This window comes from Hermetia illucens, chromosome 5 (assembly GCF_905115235.1).
Source record: "Hermetia illucens chromosome 5, iHerIll2.2.curated.20191125, whole genome shotgun sequence".
Taxonomy (NCBI): Eukaryota; Metazoa; Arthropoda; class Insecta; order Diptera; family Stratiomyidae; genus Hermetia; species Hermetia illucens.
Genome location: NC_051853.1, coordinates 26,919,443 through 26,936,995, shown reverse-complemented (window position 1 = coordinate 26,936,995; position 17,553 = coordinate 26,919,443). Strand labels below are relative to the sequence as shown.

At 46.1% G+C, this 17,553-nt stretch overlaps 1 protein-coding gene across 2 annotated transcripts in view; it reads right to left on the bottom strand.

Moving 5' to 3' along the window:
• The window catches only part of LOC119658228 (protein artichoke), a 517,332-nt gene that overhangs the window by 13,712 nt on the left and 486,067 nt on the right, over nt 1-17,553 (bottom strand). For both annotated transcript variants that reach the window (XM_038065501.1, XM_038065502.1), the window contains one exon: nt 5,124-8,094. In XM_038065501.1, the coding sequence (XP_037921429.1) occupies nt 5,124-8,094 (2,971 nt within the window). The remainder of the gene's footprint in view (nt 1-5,123; nt 8,095-17,553) is intronic.

Below are 17,553 nucleotides of genomic sequence, written 5' to 3'. Positions count from 1 at the left end.
TTAATACTATTTGCGCTTAGAAAGGCAACTGCTCATACGGTCATGTGTCCATCTGGCAATTTTTTGGCAAACATCAGGTGGCTCTGATGCCAGCCGATCATCTGGTTTCCAGATTTGTCTTCGAAAATACATGCTCCGTCGTAATCAGCAAAAGAGAAGAATGGCTGATAAATGGCCACCAGTCTTTTGGGATTGCAGACTTAATAATTTTTGCCGATAGGTCATGGAAGAAGGATCAGGCGTAGGGGCGTTCTCGGGAAATCCGAGTATGGAACTGGCCCGACCTTTCCGAAAAATTACGACCATATTCTACCTGAAGGTATATACCACTTTATTGGGAGCAGGAGAACGTTTGCGACGAAAATGGAAAGGTCGCACTATCCGAATCTGTTCAATTATCAGTACCAAAGGGTGAGGACATTTCAAGCCACTTGGTATGCAGTTGTCATCAGGGGCTATTGAAACTTGGCCGACTGGACTAAATAGTTCTGATACGGGGGCCGGGGCCTGAATTTTAATTTCCGGTGCTGAAGTGCAGCTACCTCCCAGCAGATGCCACCACTAGGGCACTCTACAGCGGGTGGATACTGAACTCGCTAGACCGCGTGGCCATGCCCGGTAATCGAGTGGTTAAAAGTGTACCGCTTATCTGACAATGGACCGAGTCGATTGGAGAAGAAGCGGGACTCGGCCCAGTCTTTCGATAGCCACCAGCGAGCACGGAGCTCATACATCCTAAAAGAGGATAAAATCACACCAACCGAGCAGAGTTTTGACATACATGAGGCCGACAAACTAACCGAAAGCAAGGACGATGTCAACGTACAAAACGCAGCTTTAAGACAGGGTAAACGAAAAACACAACAACAACCACAAGTCCCTTACGTTCGCGCTTAAAAAAAAAGTTCGGCAAAGCATCTCCTTGTCAACTTTGGCAATTCAGCTTTATCGGCTAGTTTACTTCCGACCTTCAACACGTGTCTGGACAGACAACGTCGTTGCGGACGCTTTCTCACGAATCTCGGAGGTCACAATCCTCACCGCAGTCAATTATACGACAATCGCCGAGGCAGAGAAAGACGACGCAGATATTTAGAGCCTGAGAACAAACTCCAAATACAAATTCAAGAAGTTTCCTTTCTTCGGCTCAAACGCCTATTTACTCTTCGAGACCTTGGAAATGGGACATAGGTCATTCATTTCTGCTGAATTTCACAAGGAACTAATCAAAGCAGTACACGAACTTAAGTACCCAGACATCAGGACGGTGAACCGGCTAGTCACCGAAAAATACTTCTGGTCGCCCATAAACAAGGACGTAAATGTTTAGGCCAGACAGTGCATCGCGTGCCAGAAGACTAAGATCAACAAGCACCTAAAAAGGAAGTAGGCATATGCCCTCCGTCCAACCAAGCGCTTCAATAACATCCACCTCAACATTATTACTCCTTGGACTCGAATAATTGCAAGTATTGCCTTACAATCATCGACAGGTTTACGCGGTGGCCTGAAGCAACACCTCTGACGGACATTACTGCACGATCTTGTCCCGAGGCTCCCTGGTGAGAATGGATCGCCTTCATTGGTGGACAAGCCATAATCATCATAGACCAGGGGATGCAATTCTAGTCTATCCTTTTCTCTGAGTTTGGCAAACTCCTGGGTTTCATATGCCACAGGACCACTGCATACCATCCACAGTCGAATGGGGTGCTGAAAAGCTGGCACTGGACGTTGAAGCCGTTTTAATGGCTAGTGAGGATGCCTCGTGGTTACAGTTCTTGCCTTTCGTCCTCTTCGGCTTTCGCGCAACCCACCGAGAGCTGCATCCATCATACGAGGGTCTCTTTAAATCCCTCGGCTGATGCGGGCACTCTTTCAGGCCGACGTTCAGAGTGGGCTCCTTGTCAGGACTGAAACCTTCCGTCAAACCGGAGTAAGCTCCAATAAAGCGTTCTTGAAGGGTCAGGTTCGCCCGGTAATTGACAGAATCGCGTCCCGGGTTCCTCCACAGAACCTGCATGATTTTAGCTGCAGGCGGAGTAATGTGGCGGCACAAAGGTTACGCCATGCAATGAATCGTCGCAGATACATCTAGCGCCTAGCACAAGGCTGGAAAGTAGCAGTACTTTCTTTTTGCCGGGACCTCTGGGATTCAGGAGCTCTTCGAGTTTTTAAGAAATGATGGCCACCTATATTCCTTGCCCCGAATCGAACTGAATCTCGAAGAATAATTGATGTTTTCAATGTTGCGGCAATCATCCAGCCAGGACCATTTCATGGCAGTCATCATGGCCAATTTAAACTCGTCAGCTTCTTGAGATTAGACGAATCTTAGTTCGACCAAGGTGGCAATGCCTTTTTTGCTTTTTTTACCAAGCACAAGATTCTAAAGGCGAATTCAAATGCCTCCTCTGGAGTTCTGATCGTGAATTAAATATTATTGAGTTTGTCAGAAGGCAAGTTCGTCCATCACCTGCGCCTTAAAAACCCCAGGATTCCCTTGGACGACTGGATTGTTATCAAGGAGGAGGAACCCCAGGCAAAAAGCCAATCTTTTCAACTCCATATAAACAAACAGTGCCTGGAGGCACTGAAAAAGGTTGCCTATAAAGTGATGCAAAGGGAATGCAAAGGTAAAAGTGCTCCGTGCTGTAAAACCGGACGACGCCCTAGATCCAATCGAAGCCGGGACCGAGCGGTTGGTGGAGATGAGGATCGAGCAGATCATGATAAGGGTAACGCAGATAAATCTGCAACACTCGAAGTGTGCCTCGGCTAATCTGCTTGTCTTCCTCCTAGAGGAAGACATCGACATCGCACTAATACCCATCAAAAGGCTCGAAAGCAAATATTTTAATTTATTCCACAGCACAGAAGACGCTGATCAGGACAGACCTAGAGCATGTATTCTCCCGAGGAAGAGCCTGCACGCTGTGTCCGGACCTGAGTTCCAGCGACCAAGCCGTGATCAAACTGTAGCAGGCGGGGGCAGAAAACATGTATATTTCCTCGATTTACATGGCTCACGATCGATCAGCTCCGCCAGAAGAACTTCAACATCTGACGAACACCATAGCAACAAAGAAGGCCAACCTGCTGGTAGGTTGCGACGCCAATGCAAGGCATACGCTTTGAAGCAACTCCGAAATCAACGAAAGAGGTTATGATTTTATTATTACTTCAAACCTATCGGTTTATAACAGGGGCAGTATATCAGCCTTCCATTTCTTCAGCTCAGAAAACTATGACGGTTGGGAGGAGGTCCTTAATATCACCCTAATAACCGACAATGGGATTCTTTCGGTAGAGGAGTGGAGAGTGTCTGACAAGAGATTCATTTTCGACTTACAGTTGAATTCTTTTTAGGCGCATCAGAGGTCTCCAAACCCTTCAGAGACGCCAGGAGGATCAACTGGAGAAAGTTTGGTCAAGTAATTAAGAACAAACTCACCGGTGCACAAATCAGCAAGATTGACCCGACAGATGAACTGGAGTCAAAAGTCGGCGCTCTGGTAAAGGCATTCGATTCCGCCTTTAAAGTCTCGTGCCTTACTAAGTACAACAAAAAGACACTGCCACCGTGATCAAATTAAAATCTCTCCAGTCTCAAGATGCCGACCAGAGAAATCTTCAACATCTGCCCGAAGAAGTAGAAGTCGGTCATCAGGATCGCCAAGAGGCGGCCTTGGTTGGACGATTGTCAGAACATCGAAAGCACCAGTAAATCCACGAGGCTCAGTAACATTCTGTCCAAAGAACATAAGAGCCCATCCTTTCTTAAAAAGTCGGAAGTCTCCTGGACGGAATATTCCAATGAAACTTTGGAGCTGCTAGTTCTAGCGCACTTTCCTGCCAGCGAGGAGGACTGTGAGTATCCATGCTAAGTACTAGGATAATCCAGTCGGATCTGGGAGGCAACCACTTGGCCAGAACAGAAGCGCGCCCCAGGTTGGCGCCATCTCTCCGGTGCTTTGGTTAATAGTAATGGACGAAATTTTATGAACATTGAACAGCAGCGGGGTGAACGTGGTGGCGTATGGCCAGGCAAGGCGCTCCTCTTGGCAGCCTTTCGATGAAAACATTCGGTGTTTCGCTGGCGGCTAGCTCGCACTACCTAGCAGCCGCTGTCCTTAGATGGCGAAGGCTTACGAGCTGTGCCAAGTCATGGCCCACTTATAACATAGCCCGATCACGAGAGCTCCTGTGCCAGAGGCGTGTGAATGCATTCAAGATTACGGCGGTCTGCACAGGGCACTGGACCATAGGAGACCATGCCACCAGGCTCGCCATATCCTATAATTCGAACTGTCGAAGCTGCGGAGAACGAAGGAAAACTCTCATCCACTTTCTCTACGATTGTCCAACTCTAGCTAGAGTCTGGCGACGGACACTGGATAAACCATTCTTTGGGGACCTCAGAGAGATCTCTAGCTGTAACTTCCGTGAATGCTACTGACTGGCTCTGAAGATCCGAGCCGGCTGGACTCTGCCTCCCTGCTCTCATAACAGCAGTCACGGTCTTAGGAGTTTGTGACGTCAAAACGGCGGACCACAGCGCTTATTGGGCTCCTCGGAGCGGCTACTGATACTTACCCTAACCTTGGCAGAAGATACTGCATGAAAAATACTTGTGAATATTCCTATCACAGTATCATACGGGACCATAATTTAGTATTATCGCATTATTGCACCCCTTCCCCCGTGGTTAATCCAGTTCGCTCTTAAGAGACCAATTATTTTATCAAGTTCCCTAGACTGCATAATTTCAAGGAAGTTTCAAGTATGGAACTCTTCAGATTTCAATCCGGAAGCAGAAAATAACAACTAAAATGCAGTCTCTAGAAATAATGGCGCATTGTTGGTGCATTATTGATTTCCATCGTCCAATTTATTGACGATGGATCTATGAATCGAAACTCATTGAGTGCAAGGAGCTCTAATAACTAAAAATTCAAAGACCGCCAACTACTTAGCAGAGAATTTACTCAATTAACGTGGATAGTATAAAAACAGGGAAAGTTCCAAGTACTCTTTCGTTTCTTCCATTCATCCACCAAAGACGGAAGAATCTGGTAATTTTCCTGAAAAATACAAATACCATCTACCATCAATTCAATTACCTTCTATCCTTAACATTCTGATGTTCGTCTCGAGGGGCTTGAGGGCTCTCAACGGAACACTTTCAAAATAGTTCTTCCTCAAGTCAAGAGTTTGCAGTTTCCGCAGATATTTGAAGGCGTCCGTCGACACTGTGGTCATCCTGTTGCCCATCAGATACAGCTCTTGTAGTCCACTTAGATGCCGAAACGTATTTTTCCCGATGCGATCCAGCTGATTGAAAGACAAATCGAAAATCTCCAAGCTCACCAGATCCGAGCTGAATTGCTCCAAATCCTTTAGACTGTTATGGGAGACGTTTAGGGTGCGAAGTAGTCGTAGTCCTTGTAGACGTTCTTTTGGTACCGTCTCGAGTTCGTTGATGCTCAGGTCGAGGGTTAACAGGTTTGAAAGTTTCAGAAATGCTCCCGGCGAGATTCGTGTTATTCGATTTCGAATCAGGTGCAAATGCTGAAGTGCTTGGAACGCTTCGAAGTCCTTGCTGGTGAGGATACTAAGGTTTGTCCGACATATGTATAGTTCCTTTAGGAATGGATAGTGTTCCTCCTTCACCGTAAATATCCCATTTATTGGATTTCCGGTTAAGTTAAGCCATGATAGGCGAGGCAAGGATGCATCCGACAAAGCTGCGCTTGGCATTTGCAGGAAACGATTCAAGGACAAATCGACTCTTTGCAAGTTGATTGAATGCTGTAGAAAATTAGCAGGAAGTGAAAGGAGTAGATTTTCACTCAGGTCAATGAAGTCAAGCTGGGTTAAATTCACAGAATTAAAGCCACTTAAAGATGTAATCTTATTATCCTTAAGATTAAGGTTTCGTATATTAGGTAGACCATTCAGCTTGAAGAAGTCGATGCTCGACAGTTGATTCCCGGACAGTGTTAGAATCTCCAACGTAGTCAAGTTATACAGGGCAATATATGGAAAATCGGTTAATTCATTGCGGCATACCTTCAACTCCTTGAACACATTCAAGCCATTGAAAACGTTTCGATTCATTTGACTGAGATGGTTGTCGCTCAAGTCCAATCGCACCAGGTTCGTATTTTTGGAGAACAGTTGGTCCGGCAGACTCTGCAGGCTACAATTGGCTAGGGTTAAATGCTGTAAGGATCTCAGCTTGTCGAACATTCCGAGCGTCACCCCAGGCGTTCCGATGTGACTAAAGTTATTATTAGATAGTTTCAAAGTTCTCAAGCTAGGAACGTCTAATTTTTGAATATCACCAGGACTCAGCGAATTATCCTCGAAATTGAGTTCATTCAAGTTCGCCAACCCCCGAAAGCTATTTACATCTATTTTTCGCAACGAACAGTTCCTAAGATTCAGACTGACGAGAAGCAGCTCCTCCTGGAACATGTCTCTGTTGATTTGAATTAGCGGATTCCCGGACAGATCCAGAGTTTTCAACTTTTTCAAAGGACGAAATGAAAACCCTTCTATAAAGTCAATAAAATTGTTTGCCAAATTCAATTCTTCGAGCTCCTTCAATGGTTCGAAGTTATCCTTGCGTATGGATTTCAGTCGATTGCCACTCAGTTCAAGGAACCTGAGCTGCTTGACGGTTACGAAAGCGCCAGCTTCAATTTCTTTTATCTGATTGTTAGACAAATAGACTCGTTCCAGTTGCTTGAGATCCTTGAACAAGGACCGCTCAATTCGAGTTAATTGATTCTCACTCAGCCACATGATTTGTATGTTATCCTGTCCCGAAAAAGCACGTATGTGCAATTTACTCAAACGATTCGCATCCAATTGAATGGAGAGCAGGGATGATGGCGATGCTCTTGTCGCACTCCGGTTGTTGCTGAGGAAGACGTCTTCGATGGAGACGAGATGATTTTCCTGGAGATTAACATGTTGTAAATTGCTGAGACTAGCGAATGACGCTTCCTCAATTTCCTCTATCATGTTCTTTTGGATGTGGAGCTCCAGTAGGCTGGGGAGGGGGTGAAAGACACCCTTTCTTATACGACGTATCCTATTATTGTGCAACCGGATTTCTCGAAGATGTTCTAATTTTCTGAACATTCCTATTTCCAGGTCTTGGATGTTATTCCCATCCAAGGATAGCGATGTCAGCATCAATGTCTTATCGAGCATGGTAACAGGAATCTGAGGTATAAAGTTTGAGCTCATGTATAATTGCTCCAGATTCGCTAACGTGTTAAACACATTCGGATCGACATGTCGAATGGCATTTGATTCCAAATAGATGACATCGATGTTGGTTGAGTTCGTGAATGCATCGCTTGGCAATTCCAGGATATTATTCTCTGACAGGAAAACCTCTCTCAGTTGCGGCAGATTTGCAAAAACTCCACTCACTGAGTGGATATGATTATGACTAATATCGACGGTTTGTAACCGCTTGTTCGCCTCGAAGATTCCTGAGTCGAGGAAGATGATTCGATTGTGACTCATATCGAGCGACATCAACTCTTTGAGGGAGCGAAATGAGTTCCGATGAATGGTTCCGATTTGATTTGAATACAAGGACAGCGTTTTTAATTGCGGAAACGGCCGGAATGCCTCGTCGCTAATCTCTTCGAATCGATTGGAGCTTAAATCTAGGAATACTAAAGATGGGAGTCTATCTATTGAGGACTCATTCCCCTCCCCGATATTATTGTTAATGCTGGTACCGCTGGTGCTACTGCTACTACTACTACTGGTACTATACAATGTGGATATCTGGTTCAGCGATAGCTTCAGCGTCCGCAAGTGAGCCAGTCGTTTGAGCGCCGCCATCGGAAATGCCTTTAATCGATTCTCCGATATATCGATTTCCGCCATGGAGTCATCCAGACCGGCAAAAGCCTTCTCGGGAATACGTTCTAATCGGTTACCTTTCATATTCAACTTGACCAAGCGTAATCCGAAGAAACTGTAGTCCTGCATATCATGAATTTCATTCGAGTCGAAATCGAGAGCCATTAACTTTTGCATCCCAGAAAGTGCCTTAGTTGGAATCTGAAATGAAATGGAAAATACGGAAAAGAAGGATTTTAGAAAAGAGCCTTTTATTACATTGCTAGGAAGCTATGGTGGATTTCGGGTGCATTGAAACAGCCATTTGCCTTCAAGGGGCCGACAAATTGGAGGTATGTAGCTTGTGTGTAATGAGTTTTTCAATTGCACGCCGCTTTGTTGTTCTGCTGGAATCAAGTGATTGGTGAACAATCGAATCCTTGCGGAAGGGTTTCCAGTTATATGGAAACGAAGAATTGCATGTTTTAGATAGATGGGCAAAGTTTGCATTCCAAACATGACTTGGTTCAAAGATTTGGAAATGGTAATGCAGCTGAAGGGAGAGGATGTTAGTTCCATGAAGGAATAATAGCTTCCAAATTCATTTCGAATGTTGGTCTTACCTAAAAGCATTGTTTCTTTTGTGAATCCTTTCTATTTTGAGTCATTGAAATTCATATCTGTTCATGAACCTTGATGTAATCTGAGTATTCTTAATTATATTTCGCTGGAAGGATCCTTTTCTCTTCTCTCTTCGGTTGAACGTTTAGTTTTCTGTGCTTTTGATTTTGTAATCCTGTTCAAGGAGTCGGCAACTTTGGAACTCTGACGTAGAGATTTGGAGTAAACAACCGACCAACCTGACGAGAAACACCCTTGTTTCGATGGTAGGGTTGGGTAAATGATCGTATCAGGACAACTAAAGCGAGGCCTGAAGCTTATCAGTTATTAAACTCCATTCCAAGACGGGATTATCATACCCAAGGCTAACCCGAGTGTGGCCGTGAAGGGTTAAGTCTGGATATTTAGCAGGCGAAGCTAACCTTTCTTGGTTTAACTGAAGCCGTGGCAGCCAATGATGATAACTTGAAAACGGTCCCGGGAATCAAACTCTCAACGAAAGCAGCCCTGCACCCATCTGAGGACGATTAGGACCTAGATGCAGATGTCATCTCTGGCAAATCTGGGTTTAAACTTAGATTTTCCGCTCATTCAATCCAACCAACGATTGAGTTCCACTAACTCCTCACCAAGAGTGCAGGTTCAGTAGTCATACCAGTGGCTGCAAAGCCTATTTCCCCACCTCTGCCGCAAATAAGGGGTATAGCGCATAACTGGAACAATGCAGCTCCCCCACAAGAAGCTATGCCCGCGATATGGGCTACCACAAATTGGCCACCGCAAATAGTGGACCCAAAGCAAGTCCTCCAGGAATTCTTCCGGAGGTAGGCTTTCGTAGGACTATTTATGCATATGGTACTAGATAGCTTTCAGTTCGCGGAAAGAGCCACTGGGGATGAGTCTCCTGCAGACTCAGGTGTTATCCCCCTCTTCAAGTATGTAGGGATGGTACTCCCCCATGGCTTGGAGTCCTCTCCCTCTTACGGCTGCGTGCTGTTGTACTCCAGAAAGCTTAGCAGAGGCAAGGGTTTAGCTGGTGTTGGATAAAAGGTTATGGCAACTGCAAGCGCGTTTTAATTACTGAGGAGCCGGTTTCAGACAGGGTACTGACTACAAGATTGCGATCCAGGATGGGGAACATTTCAACAGAACAGTGTTACGTATCAACGGAAATTTTGGATACGGAGGAGAAGAAGGCTTCCTACGAAACCGAACACAGTCAAAGAGAGGGTTTCTAGTGGTGACATTGCGATCGCGGTAAGAGATCTGAACACCAAAGTGAGCTCTGACGACACCTAACTCGGGCATGTGATGGAAAAAATGGTCTTACCAACCGTAACACAAGTGGTGCGTGATCTTGGAGACGATCTCGGTAGCTTCCTCTGTCTCGGCATTGGCAGAGCAGAGCTTGCCATATTTGGGGTTTGGGTTTTAGCTGGTTGGTAACGTGCGCGAAATCAAAACGATCATATTATGATCAATAGAAGAAAGAAGAATTTGCAATTGCGCTGTCTTGACAAGCAGAAACTGCCAAAAATAGTAATGACTTCAAAACCGTATTCCGCATTACGAAAGAACTTGCATGTAGTCGTAAGTTTTTTGATGTCCCTGTAAGGGACGCCGATGAGCAGTTGACGAAGTGGTAGTGATATTGCACTGAGTAAAGTTCCATAGCAGATAAATATCGACCATTGCTCTAAATATAAACGAACTCATCCCCGCTATTAATGCCATCTGTGGGGATCAAAGCCACTGGGCACGAACCTATTAATTTCTGTTCCTGTAGAAGAGTTGCTCTTTTCACTTATACCGAAGTGAGATGAATTTCGCAGAGTATTTGAAGGAGTTGACAAGTTAAATTCTGAACAAGTTCATGTGTTTTCAGTACGACAATTGGAGGGTCATTTTTGTGTTTCTTGGCGTTTTCACTTTGGCGCACTGCTCCAACTCCATTAATGGCAAAAAATCGAAGGCAGTGGTCATTTTGGGTAACTCGGAATCATGGTTGCTGCCGGCGGGGGCATTGAACTCTATACCGTTCGACACATGAACAGAGCTGGATACCCTATCGCTGTTTTTTTTTTCAAATCCGTTCCATGTTAGTGTTTTTTCTGCATTGCTATAGGTAAATAGTATATGGGAAGTGACATCCACTATCATGGACATTAGGATCATCGAATAGAACATTAAGTCAATCATCGGCCGAGCTCTCAGATATGAGTTTGAGTTATTCCCTAACGAGCAGAAGCGCCAAATAGTGCTCCTATGCGAAACCAGGTTGCATTATAAGTGCAAAGCTAGCTTTTCCCAACTTCAACTTTTTTCGTACTGACCGCCCACAATCCAATCCTTGGTCCATTGGCGGTGGTACATCCGTTCTTATCGTTGAGGAGTCCCCGACTTGCCAATACTTCCCACCCGTGAACGCCGATTATCCTTGGTCTTCGTTGTTGCCATCTACTTGCCGGTCTCTCGGTACTCACGATTTCTAGCTTATTCAATCCTTTCGCGCCTCCCAACCAAGAGCACAAAGTGAAGCTTGGTACCTGATAATAGTTGGAGAGTGCAACGTCAGGCGCCAGTCTTGCTTTGAAGCACGGTCGAACTAGAATGGGGACAAACTCCACAATTTCATAACAAAGGCCCCGCCAAGCATAAACCTGTCCCACTCTCCATAAAAGTTAGTATCACTCATATCACTTTAGTATCACTCATATCAGCAGCAACATTACTGTTAATCCCCGTCTTAATATATATCCTTTCCTGAAGTCATCCCCAGCATTAGTAATCTTGATGCTGTAATTCTCGATATTAAACTTCCTGAAGGAGCCATCTTTTCCACCCCACCCTCCGTTGCGGATCACCAGAAGGTGAACTGTAAGCTCATTAACCAGATCCTTAAGTCCAGCTTTGATCCACTACTGCTCCCATCCAATAGCATGGTATCTAACAACACCATCGACCGAACAGTTTGCCTATACAATGAAGTAATTTAGGTCGTATGCAATGAACTTATTCCAACTCGCCTCCTTAACTACCGCAACTTCATCTCACTCCCCAATGATATCTTCGACGACATCAAATTCAAAAAGACCCTTTGGTAGAGAGTATTTAGAAATAGGTATTCTCCGCAGTTTTCCCGCCTCAGTGAAGAAATCGGCAACTTTCACCGGTCAGCCCACTAACGAATTTTAACCTTATATACCGGCGCCCTCCACAAACAATCCAATAAACCACAATCCTATCCCAAAACGTCTCTCTACCAGAAGAGGCAAAACACTTCCTGCAAGCATACTATCGCACATTATACACTCGCCCAGAACCCAGCTTTCTACCGCACTCAAACTACAGAAAACCTCTTCACTCATCACTTCAATCAACAGAATCGTTGGATTTCGTGGCACCGAACATGGTCATGGCGTCGATTGTGCCATTGAAAAACAAGAAATCGATAGGTGGTTACAAATCCTATCAATAGTCCTAAAAAAGTGCTCAAAGCATTTGCACGTCCCTTTTCTCAAATATCAAATACTGCCTCCTCAACCTCTGTTTTCCAATAATTGGAAGATTGCCCGTATAACTCCTATCGCAATGAAAACCCTCCTAATCCTGATAGCTACAGGCCTATTTCCATCATTTTGACCTCTGCTAAGATTAAGTCCATTATCGATGAGCACTGTGACTCAAATTGCAAACTTCCCGACTTCCAGTTTAACAACAGAACTCGGTTGAGCACGCGCTGCTTGTCTTTAAAAACGGCATTTCTCTCGGTATTGACCAGAAGACTCCCACCACAGCCTACCGCCTAGACCTAGGAAAAGTCAACAACAAAACAAAGCCATTCATCCCCATGCATATATCGAGCAGACATTCCCCAAGGTTCAACCCTTTCAGCCTCCCTATTCACCACTAACCTACCTAAATGAAGTCCTAATTTCACCAAAATCATTTAATATGCAAATGACCTGATCCTTTACACGTCCACCAAATATATTTCCCTTGCAAAGCTCATCCGAATTTCTATTAAGATGAGCTTTGTAAATATCTTACCCGTTGGAAATTATCGCTTAATCTCCAAAAGGACGAAATAATGTCGTCTCTCATGGCAACATGCGGATCATGCCGAATATAAGAGAAAAATATTTCCGACCTATCCGTCAAAATCCATGATACCCCCATTCCCACTGTGAAGGAAGTCACCTACCTGGGGGTGACCAGGGGCCATTCCCACGTATCCTAAATTTCAAAGGGACTGAGCCATGCAAATAGTGCCTGCAAATCCCTGCATCCTGTTCTAAAAATACATCGCCCCAACGCCCCCAAAAATTAAGCCGTTCTGTAGCAAACAGCTTATCAGACCTTTCATAATTCTTGGTTTCATCTTCTGGTCCGATAGGTCCCCGTGCCAAATTGACACGCTCCCCCTGAAATAACGGAAGATCCTTCACCACCATTCCAGGATCTATAAGAACGAAGGCCATTCCAAATATAGTATTTCCAACCAAATCTTATACAACTCCTGTGAAACTCGTTAGTCACGCCATAAATTTCCTAACCAAATGTCAGACACACTTCAATCCCCTTATCATTCAGGCCATGCAGATCCAGAACGTTGAAGACCCCAATTTTCAAAACCTATCGATCTTTAATATCAATCCCTAACTCCTAACCCCCAACCACCCTGCATCCCACTCCCGTTCCTAACCCTACCCCTTTTCCCGTCCAAAGTTTTACTAAAACTTCATCATAATACTTCCTTTTTTTATTCCTTTATCAATAAGTTGGAGAACAGTCAAGTAGGGACAGAGCCCGTATTTAGGCGATACGTTAGCTCCCATAGCTTTCATAGGGATGCAACTGATAACGGACCGCGGGTTATCCAGTTACCAGTATCACACGAAATGGCTGTTAGAAGTACCTGGTTTGCGCGGAAAACGGTCCATAAACATACGTGAGCCTCTCCAGGCAGGAACATTTCCAACCAAATTGACTACGTGTTGATCGAACGCCGTCACTTCTCAGCCTTGATGAATGTCAGAACATATAGGGAGGCCAATATAGATTCGGATTACTATCTCATTGGCATGGTGCTTCGAGCTCGAATAACAAAACCAGCTAGAATCCCCTCTGATAATTAGGTGGGAAATAACACTGGAGCCATCCTCAGCACAGCTCTCCGCAACACCTATAAGGGGAAATGGTTCCCACAGTAACCGGGGTCAATAGAGATCCCGGAGATGAAGCATCAACCAATCATCTTCACAACCACCTGAAGAGCGTTATCATTGATAAAGCTACAAACATACTTGGCCCCAGCCACAAGATAAGTGGGAACGCCTGGTTCCATGTAAATGTAAGCTAGTAATGGAACGGAAAAATGCTGCACTGTCAAAGAACGTGAGCCCGCGCAGAGACTTATCACGAACTCCGTCGAACGGAGAAGCGACTTCACAGACGGAAAGGGAGCCGAACCAACAAGTCTATGAGCTCGGAAAGTACAGGGAGCAACCACACCGAGGCCGGAAGTTTTGCCAACAAGTCAGCAGGGTGAAGCCTTATACACCTCGGGCGTACTCTGCCTTTGTGATATTTACAAAAAACGTGGTAGCGTCGAAACAGGAATATCAGGAGATACTGTATTGAGCCTAATATATGAAGCTGGGCTCCGTTTTTGAGAGTGTCTCTGTCTTACATACATTTGAGGAAGAGTAGTTCAGTAGGAAGTAGCATTGGAAGGGCGGGCTATTTTCGGTAGAAACCAAGATTCAACAGGTCCGTGTAGGATTGGTAGTTCTAAACACCGGATCCACCCCAACGTTCCGGCGCCCGGGCTGCGAAGGAAGCATTCCAGACGTAACGTTCGCGTCGGAATCACTAGTATCGCTGGTGGACGGGTGGCGAGTTCTGGAAGACTTTTCGGCAAGTGACCACCAATACATTGCTTTCGCAGTGGTGGACACAAACTCTCCGTGTGCGCCACCCCAGCGATCTTTCTGTGTATGGAACGTCGCGAAAGTAAAGTGAATGGGTACTCCTGGGGGCGGTGGCGCCGCAGCTGACACTGTCGTAAATTCAGTTATGAACCTGATAACGACGGTCTGCGGGGCCCCCATGCCCAGGAAGACATCGAGGCGCGTCAAACCTTCCATGTATTGGTGGACAGTGGAAATCGCAGAGCTCCGGAAGGAGTGTCACAGGCTCCGCCGCTTAACACAACGTCTAGGCGACCGGGGGGAGTCATGTACCATAATGATGGAGTACAAATCAGCCAAAAGGAGACTCCGCAGCGCAATAAACAAGAGCAAAGCTCGTTGTTGGCAATATCTGGTCGACGAGCTGAATGGGGATCCGTGGGGACTCGGTTACAAACTGGTCACCCGAAAAATCGGAGCTCTGCGGAAACCCTGTTCACTTAAGGCCGAGCAGATGGACCGTATTGTAAGGGCACTCTTCCCTGCGCACCCCGTATGGGATGGTGACGTCCGCGCGGAGAGCGTAGAGGACTGTCTACTTTTCTCTATAAAAGAGTTGGAAGAGGCAGTCCTCTCTATGAAAAACAAGAAGGGGCCAGGACCCGATGGTATTCCAGCAGAGGTATACAAACTGGTATTCCAACACCGGCCAGACCTATTGGTCGGCGCATTCAACGCTTGCCTGCAAGAGGGCATTTTGCCTGCTCGTTGGAAAGTTGCGAGGCTTCCGCTGATCCCTAAAGGGAAAGGGGATCCCGAATTGCCGTCTTCATACTGCCCACTATGTATGCTTGACACTGCTGGGAAAGTACTCGAAAAGCTCATCAGAAGTAGACTCGCTGAAGCGATACGCGCTGCCGGAGATTTATCTCCCCGACAGTTTGGTTTTACGGCAAGGAGATTGACAATTGATGCTCTCATGCAGGTCGTGGACGCCGTTCGACGAGCAGAGGCACATAGCCGCCGAACTCGACGGGTGGTGCTCCTCGTAACGCTTGACGTCAGAAACGCCTTCAATTCCGTAAGATGAAAAGACATTCTAGGCACACTAGACAATACCTTCAACGTGTCTAACTATCTCTTACGGATTCTGAGGAACTATCTGGCGAACCGCTCTCTCCTCTATGAAACACTGGAGGGTCAAAGAAGGATGGAGGTCACGTCGGAGGTAGCACAGCGATCCATCCTAGGGCCGGACCTCTGGAACGTTACCTATGACAGTCTGCTTAAACTCGACATGCCAGAAGAGTCGCGCCTGGTCGGCTACGCAGATGATGTCGCAGCGCTTGTTGCTGGACGCACTGTCAAACAGGCGCAAAGCAGACTCGGCATATTTATGCGACGGGTAAGCGGATGGATGACTACTCATGGTTTCAACCTTGCACTGGAAAAAACTGAAGTAGTCATCCTGACTGAAAAGAGAATTCCGACCCTGCGTCCCATATCGTTCGGCGAGTCGACCATCGAGTCAAAATCAGCGGTAAAGTATCTCGGGTTGAGTCTTGACTCAAAGATGAGCTCTTCTGAGCAAATCCAAGCAGCAGCGAACAAGGCTGCGGCTCGAGTTTCGGCGTTAGTTAGGCTAATGGCAAACATTGGGGGTCCTACGTCTAGCAGGCGACGTCTCCTGATGAGCTCAACGTAGTCTGTCCTGCTCTACGGCGCAGAGGTATGGGCTGGCGCTCTTAAAAAGGAGGTATATCGTAAACGCCTCGCGCAAGTACAGAGACGGGGAGCTTTACGGGCGGCGTCTGCGTAGCGCACTGTTTCTGAACCGGCTGTGATGGTGATCGCGGGAGTTATCCCCGTTGCCCTTCTTGCTGGGGAGCGTCAGGCCATATACAAGCGCAAGGGAGATGAGCCAAGGGAGGCGGTTGCTCGCGAAGAACGGCAACACACTCTAGACGAGTGGCAGCTCTCTTGGCAAAATGAAACTAGAGGCAGATGGACTGCGCGGCTCATCGGCAACTTAGGTGCGTGGCTGAATCGGAAGCATGGTGAGACTGACTATTTCCTTACCCAATTTTTAAGTGGGCATGGAGGTTTTCAGTCCTATCTGCACAAGATTGGAAAGGCGCGTTCTCCGGATTGTGTGTTTTGCAATGGAGTTGTAGACGACGCCCACCACACTTTTTTTTCTTGTAGGAAGGTGGGATGGGGTTTGTCAGCAGCTCTATTTAAACACAGGGGATCTCTCTCCAGACAACATTGTCGAAGAGATGCTGAGGACTGCTGACAGATGGAACCGTGTTGCCCATTACGTTCGGACCCTTCTCGTTGCTAAGAAGATAGAACTCGACCGGTGGAGGAGCCGGATAGCAGGGGGTTCCATGAACTGACAGTTCCCTTCTTCCTCTCCCCTCCCGCTGGTGAAAGGAATTCCCTGATTTGAAGGCTCCGCAAAGCGGGAGAGTTCGGGGACTAGCCCGAAGTAATGTGACAAACGGTTCCAGGCTAGCTTTCTGACGATGGGGAGGTGTTTAGTTGGTAGTCCGACGACGTACCGAATCGGGAGTCCAACACTGTGTGCGTAAATGCATTCACCTACCCTACCCAAAAAAAAAAAGACTCAACAGGTCCAGGACTTATGAAATTCTCCTCTTTGGTCAAGGTATTTTGCAGCCCAAAAATGTTCAGCAATCGCTGCTTCTAAACAACTAAGAGTAATCATAACCTTTCCCGCGAATCAAGCCATCATTGTTTCGGGCGGGCTGAGGGTCTTTTATTTTCATCTTTTCGAGCACTTTAGAGAGGCAAGAAAGAACAATACTTCCAAGGGGATGCAACAGTTGAGGTTTTGTATATTTAGAATTTGCCTTTCAACGAAACTAGTGGATTCAGAACCTCAAGATTCAATAGGAATACAGTATTCACTGCAGACCCAGGAAGCGGTGTCCGAAACTTGTCGGTATATGAGTTAACCCCGTACCGTGTGATATTATTATTCGGTATTGTTCTGCATAACCTAAAGAATATTATTCTCCTAGCTGGAAAGGATGCCCTGTAGGTCCTTTCATACTAGCAAATTGCTTTCATAACTTATTTTCATTAGGCAGTGATGCATGCCAAATATTTACTCAGGATCCTT